Source organism: Montipora foliosa, chromosome 3 (genome assembly GCF_036669935.1).
Source record: "Montipora foliosa isolate CH-2021 chromosome 3, ASM3666993v2, whole genome shotgun sequence".
NCBI classification, from domain to species: Eukaryota; Metazoa; Cnidaria; class Anthozoa; order Scleractinia; family Acroporidae; genus Montipora; species Montipora foliosa.
Window position 1 is genome coordinate 53,856,013 of NC_090871.1, and position 7,500 is coordinate 53,863,512.

At 40.6% G+C, this 7,500-nt stretch overlaps 1 protein-coding gene across 3 annotated transcripts in view; it reads left to right on the forward strand.

Moving 5' to 3' along the window:
* Positions 1-7,500, forward strand: part of LOC137997711 (transmembrane protein 201-like) — a 24,577-nt gene that overhangs the window by 13,480 nt on the left and 3,597 nt on the right. For 2 of the 3 annotated variants that reach the window (XM_068843919.1, XM_068843920.1), the window contains exons 9-13: positions 2,279-2,413; positions 3,252-3,336; positions 3,580-3,688; positions 4,483-4,617; positions 6,615-6,703. In XM_068843919.1, the coding sequence (XP_068700020.1) occupies positions 2,279-2,413; positions 3,252-3,336; positions 3,580-3,688; positions 4,483-4,617; positions 6,615-6,703 (553 nt within the window). The remainder of the gene's footprint in view (positions 1-2,278; positions 2,414-3,251; positions 3,337-3,579; positions 3,689-4,482; positions 4,618-6,614; positions 6,704-7,500) is intronic. The other variant, XM_068843921.1, reaches the window with a different exon arrangement.

The window sequence follows — 7,500 nt, forward strand, 5'->3', positions numbered from 1 at the left end:
ATGGATAACGCTGTCCACTGGATAAATATTCATTTATTGAATGACTAAATTGGCTTTGATAGTGTTTATCCGATTCGGGTTGTACAACGCAGTATGCGTTTCACCCCATGGTCAGTTGTTCAAAACCTCATTAACACTGATTATTAAAAACTTTATAGTATACTTAACAAAGTTACTGGATTCTGATTGGACGAGAGGCGTACAATTAATCCCAAATTGTACTCTCCAGGAGTACCAATTACTTTCCTTTGCAACGTTGACACAAAGTTTTCCGAAATCAACAGACTTTGGAAGGCGACCATAAAGCATCCGAAGACTTCCGAACTTTCCCAAAGATTTCCGAAGTCCTCGCGAAGACGTCGGTAGATTTCCGAAGTTGACCCTAAGAATTAAGCATGTGTCCGAGGTTCAACCGAAGTCTTTCGAAGATTTCCGATGTTGGACGGAAGAGTTTCGAAGGGTTCTGAAGTAAACACGAACGGATCGGAGGAGATATATACAAAGCTCACCGTTACCGCGTTCTGATTGGTTGATCGTAATTTTGTTGAGTGTACTACAGATAAAAAATCGCATGACCTTCTCGTACAAGTCGTGATTAATAGGTACTCGTGATTTTAAAAGTTCTCAAATTGCACTTGCTTACGACTTGTGCAATTTTGAGAACTTTCAAAATCACTCGTACCTATTAATCACGAATTGTGCTCCTAAAAAGTATACAGATTATTGGATAATGCAATTGAATTCTAGTGTTTTGATTGGCTTAGACATCATGGTATACGAGCTATTATACCTTGCTCTACAAATATCAGTAACTGCACGCATGCATCAGTTTTCTTGTACTTACAAAATAAAGTAGGGAAGATTTCTCCATAATTTGAGCAGTTTATGTAAAACAATCATTCCACTCGTGCTTGTTGGGTATGAGATGATTATAGCCAACTTGGCTCTATGCACCTAGTTGACTATTTACCATCTCATATCCAACGCGTGGCCATGGAGTAATTGTTAACTAATCCGGGAAAAAATACCAACCGACCTGTGAAAATTGCCTGTCAAAAATCCGTAACAATGTAACTTTAAGATGAAGGAAAACAGGATTTTTTTTAAACTGAAGACCGTAAAATCTTGTGGAAACTTTTTGTTACTGTTCAACAAATAAACCGCAATTCAAGTTTCCATTTATCCAGGATTATCTTTATCAGGCTTCGAACACATAACATTGACCGTGGGTATTATCTACTTTGATACGAACTTTATGAGCAACCGAAGACAAAACAATTCTTGGTTTTCACTCACGTGATCTCAAGGAAAACAAAAGAAAGCGTTTGCACAGTAACCGAGTTCAATTCCCGGAGGATTGGGTCGGGACACCAACATGGCCGCCGTTTCTGTATTTGGAGAAACTAACATGGTGGCCGTGACGTCATGGAAAACCGAGAATACTTGAAAGTTGACTATGTCTTCTACCCCGTTCACTTCAAGAAATTTTATCACTCCATAAAGTTGTTTACTTGCACAGGGTTTTAATTTGTAGCAGACACACCGCACTATTACCAAATTGAACAGGTCGTAAATAAACCAAGGGGTTCTTGATGATGATAAAAGGTTTCGTGAAGCACTTTAGAATAAATATAAGCGATGTAAAAATAGAACGACGTTTCAATGACTCTCTGTCATCATAATTGACATGGAGTCATTGAAACGTCGTTCTATTTTTATATAGCTTAGGTTCTTGATGACTTACTTATTTGATTGAAATGTCGGAGAAAAGCGCTTGCCCACAGGGCAAGAGCGTGAACAAGTCTTACTCGGCGGACTTATACTCTTCTTGAATAGTTGAATGAAGAAGAGACTTTCCAAGAACATCTAAAACTACTCAAGAAAAACACGGATCCGAATAGAAATAACCAACTCTCTGTTTGCCATCATAGACCTTTTCGGCAAAACTGCCCCATTCGACGTTCAACAGTTACTCAAATTAGTATATGTTGATATTTTCTTGATGCAGCATGAAGATTTTTTAGATTCAGTACATGTAGTTCCGTGCAACTGCAAGAGCTTTTAGTATGCGTCATGCAAAGCATGGAGGAATGAAAAGTGTATGTATTTAAACAAAGCAACAAGGAAAGACACAGTTTGGTCGAAGGATAATTTTGTTGCTCAGCCGGTTTAGTTCACTTGGTGTAAACACGGCATCAATCGTTGGTGACGACGACGAAATACAAACCACTAGGTCTTGTTAATGCATACTGAGACAAACCTTTTTACAATGTTTCAGGGAGGCGTTCTGGTGGAAAGTAGACGTTAAATGGAGATTTACAGCGTTGCTACTTTGCTGGTGTCTTGAAGCAAGCATGTTTTTATTCTCCTTACTTTCTTACTCAAGGGCGCGGAGAACAAGAAAGAAGAGAAGGTACATTGGAGTTAGCAGTCATACAAATGCGATTTCGAAATTCTCCGTTTACATGTCAGCTAAAGCGAAGCGAAATATTTTAAACCCGCAAATTGGGTTTGCGTTACGTTTTCACAGTTCACGCTTTACACACACTTTTAACGGGATTTCGCGGGACGTCGTTTTCAAACGTTTTCACACATTTTCAAAAGTCTACGTTTCACTTGACCACATAGACCAAACAGAGGGCCTCACATTCCTTTTGCCAGTGCTTAACAAAACTGCGTTCGTGCGATTTGGTCAGTTCTGATTTTCAAAGTTTCCCTGCCAGCAGCGGTCTGACGAGTACTGGAAAAGAGACCTCTGCTATTGATCGAAACTCATCCTAATCCAACCGCTGTGCACAACCTTGGACGGCACTCTTCAAACCTCATGCCCCATGATATGTTTGCTGACAGTGACTCGAGCCTGCTGTGCCCCGTTGTGTTGGCATTCATTTTAATCTTGGCTGTGCGTAGTCAAAAACACTTAAGAATGGTTTCTGTCAGCTAAAATAGCCGTTTTGAAGAAAATTTGGCCTTGCTTTCCAGATTTCTGCTAACAATCCATGATACTACCCCTTTAAGGGGACATATTTTCTTAGTGGACCAAGATGTTGATTTCGCCCCTGAGTGGTTCCCTGTTAAAGAACTACATAAGATCGTCTAGCTTTCTGACAGACTCAAAACTTTAAGTGCTGAGATTAACCTAATGTCGTATGACGTTCTCGACATCGACGCTATAAATTACATCCAAAGGTCATTTGATTTGTCGTAAGGTAATTACAAGTAACAATGGAAATATTCGTAACCTGTTTCAGATCCTTGTACCAGTCTAAACCAACCCTGGCCAGCCGAGAAAAATGTCATAGTAGTGAATCAGAGATAAAGAATTTGAATTACGAGGTGAAGCCCATTCTTTTAAAATTTCTTTGTAATCGCTCTGTTTGTTTGTTTGTTGTTTTTTTTTTTTTTCGCGTGGTTGTTTGTTTGCCCAAGCAACTGAAAAGCGCACGTGGCTATGCCAATGTAATAGCAAGGGACTTGTTAAGTTAAGATATTTTCCGGACTAACACACGCGCTCTTACATAACCAAGGGGACATTTCTTCATTCATGTTCTCTTTTGTTTGTTTGCTTTTTGTTTGAAGCAGTCCTCGCAATCCCGCAGTGAAGCTTTTGAGTCATTAGACAACAATTTAAATGGTCTGACGCTTGGACTACCGAAAAGAAGACAAAACGGTTACAGCACGCATGTTGGTACGTGTAAAGTACACCTCTTGATTTCCCTCTTGCGAATTTCATTTGAATATGAATTCTTGTCAGAGTCAATGATCGAGGTGACCCAGGCATGTTCCGGGGAAATTTTCGATTCATTCCCGGAGCCAGCCCATGAAGACATTTAAAAACCATTCTCACTGTGTGAATTTGCTGGTGCTGAGCAAAATGTTTCCCGCCAAGAAGTTCGAACTTCAGCATCCCAAGGAGGCTCGATTGTCGCCACTTTCTCGTGTCTGGCCTTAGTTTCCTTGCCAAGGATTGAAGATCGGACCGTTCCTCAGGAGAGGAGCTCGGGTTCCTTTCCGGAAACAACGGCTGGTAATCGAGCCTACATCATAACTTTGAAATGTCAAAACACGAGCTGCTCTATTTTAAAGTTTGCCCTGTACTTCACAGTCACCCCAAAGTGGGTTAAAATAGTCAAAGTGAGGTTGAATTACAGCTTGGTACATTATATTGTACATTAGGTTGCTTGGGGAACCCGCGTCATTGTGACTGCTTACTCGCTTCAGCTCTTTGTAACTAAACTGCTGTACTTTGACACTATTACCTCTCCTTCAAAATATACTTTTCAGCAGAAGTTTGTTGAAACGTTTGGCTTTTAGAGTGGCATCGCATAGCCGTTTTGCTGCTTGTCTGGCTGGACTGGATTCACCAAGATACAGAAAATGGCCAAAAACCAGAAATTCACCAATGTCGTTCCTTTTATTCATTTGTGTCTTTTTGTCTTCGCTTTTATTTTCCGTTGTGTTATCATCATTTCTTGCATGAAGGCTGCTTTTGGAGCCAGACTGTCCACAGTAACAGCAAGGAATCACCTTTGGTGTCTATGCATGAACGTCCCCTCATAGTTCCCGCGACGCTGCAGTACTCTGGCCTCAGACATCGAGGAGTTGCATGTGAGAAGGGTCAGTCAGTTAAGTCGTCTTTTAGTAGTTACGACAAACAGTGTAAAAGGTAACCAATCACTGAGTTGTATGTAACACATGTGAGCGCAATGGCCCAATCAGAAAGTTTGGTTGCTGGACTCCAATACTCGCTTTCCGCGTATGATCTGAGCCCCAGTCAGACGTCAGAAAACCACGCACTTTGGCTTTTCCGGGGTGTAGTCGTTTGCCTTAATGATGACCATGGTCCGTATAATTCACGGAAAAAATTCTTGTATTCTACGACTGAAACTGTCGACGAAATGACGGTTAAAATGTGGCGAATTTCAGAGACATGGGGCCGGTTGCTCGAGGCCTGGTTAGCGCTAATCGTTGGTTAAGAGGTATCAAAACCTGTAGGCTTCCATGGTATTTAATGCTGGTTGGCGCTAACCATGCTTCGAGCAACCTGGGCGTGGACTACGACTGGGCCTCGTCCGTGGATGCGAACCTCAAGATTTTTTTCTTGTTTACTTAAGTATCTTCACCTTCATATAAAGCGAACATATGCGAGTTCATATCAGATATATATTTTGCCGTTCTAAATGCACCGCAGTTTAATAGCCAAACGTGGAACCATTTTGCCCACGAACTTGAAAGCACACAAACACAAGCACAAACTGCTTTTCAAATGATTGATTTTAAACTCAACTCGCGTTAAGGACGGTGCCTACTAATTAAAGATACTTTTGTCCCCGGTGTATGATTATGCAGTAAATGTAGATCTTAACAAGTGTTATTGAAATCCAAAAAGAAAATTAGGGGTAACCACGCATTTTTCAAAGATAATTCATGAATAATATTTGTAAAAAGCTTTAAAATACAAAGCAATGTTTGGAGTTCTTTCTCAAATTGAAGCTTAATTATCTCTCAAAAATGCATGATTACCCCTAATTTTCTTTTTGGATACCAAGAGTACTTACTAAGATATACTTTTTCCGGATAGTTTTAAACCGCGCAAAAATATCCCAGTGTTAGTAAGCATCACCGATGCGCAATAACAATAGTAGGCACCGTCCTTAAGTACTGAACCGATTTTTTTACGTCATCGGATTCGACCGGAGTCGGCGTCCACACGATATCAGATTCATATCGTATTCAAAAGTAAGAGTTTCCACTCAGGACTGCGGATTCAAATCATTGGAAACTCGCCGGATACGTGTGAACGAAAGGTGCATCCGCAACGAAAAGTTTGCGGATTTAAAATGTATCCGCATACAGGGTCATCGGAGGCCTCGCTTCCATTCATAGGCCAGGTAACTTAGCTACAACGGTAAAATGGTCTATTGTACAATTTTATGCTAAGTCTATTGTTTTCGTTGTTTAAATACCACTATTTTGTACAGCCTGGTAATTTGTATTTTACAGAAATTTTGTTTGCGCTCTAAACTCTACAGTTATCTAAAATTTTAGATTATAGAGACTTTAGAGCTATCTGCTCTACTATTTGGTTTGACTAAATTTTCTTGTAACAAAATGCTTGTCACTTCAATAGCCCAAGAAGTAATGAAACATGACATAACAACAAGAAACTACAGTAATCTCTTTACAACTGTAGGAAAATTATTGGAAAAGAATTATATTTTGCATTGTTATTACATTTGTGTTAACCATGAAGGCATAATTTGTAAAATCCATTGCTTTTCCAAAGTTAGGGAAAATTAGGTTAGTTCTCTTGTTATGCAAAGTAGGGGAGGGGGTTGTATCACGTAAATATTGAATAAAGAGGGGGTCATTGGTATTTACATTTACATGGCTTGCACGGGGGAGGGGGGCTTACAGACATTTTGATCTTTCCAACATATTTCCCCCCTCCCCCCCTAAAGTCTTGAGCGGTCCCTAAAGTGTATCAATTTTTTGTGTTCGAGTTAAAATATTAGCGGTACAAATATAATTTTATTCTATTGAAAGTGATGCTCGCAGGAAGAAAAACACTTGCCGAACCAGCTAATGAAATCTGTCTTTTCTTTGCCTTTCAGTCTCACGGTCTTTTGGCATCAAGTCGTGTGCGTTCTCCTCCGATGAAGATAGCTGCTCAGACTCGGTCAACGAGGAGCCTTTAAAACAGGTGAGAGAATACAAGGTTTATTCGATAGATTGTCACGAAAGACCGTGTATTTCCTCAAAAATGATGCAAAACAACTATGGCAAAAAAACATGGAACGTGTTTCTAAGTGCCGTGCAGCCCAAATAGAAACAATGAAGGTACGTAAGCACAACGAACACGGACAAGCTATTAAACCAATCAGAACGCGAGGCTAATACGTGAGGCCGGCTTGAGGCCGGCGCTAAGGAAACGCACGAAAACGCGTGAGCTTCTGATTGGTCAACAAGCTGGCAAGAAATTTGAGTCAACCAATAACTGAGCGTAGCCGAACGATTGTCAATGGCTTAAGGTCTCTTAAAAATTGAAAGGAAAACTTTACCTGGTCTTTCGCGACAAATGAAATGCGTCCGTCGAATCTGTAAGCTTGCTCTTTCTTCATGGTGAAATGGAGAGTGAAAGGGCCTGAGCCTACACGCGCCCCTTAGAATTTGGAGTTCCGCCTGCCTGATGTCACGCTTAGCGAGCTGTCGAAAATTAGCCAATCATAGCGCACCGGAAGTAAATATGGATGTAAACAGTAAGTCACCTTTTGAGTAGGTGTTTTACCGATGGCTGAGGAAGAAACTCCGAAAAAATTGAAATGTAAAGGAAGGATGCCTTCGCTGATCAGCGATAACGCTTTGTAGCGGACAGACAACTAACACGGTAAAACGTCGTTCTCGTTCAATTTTGGCTGTAACGACAAACAGTAAAAAATCAGACTTATCCTGTGGGATCCTGTGGGTAACAGCTAGAACGTCGTTTCATTCCATCACAGA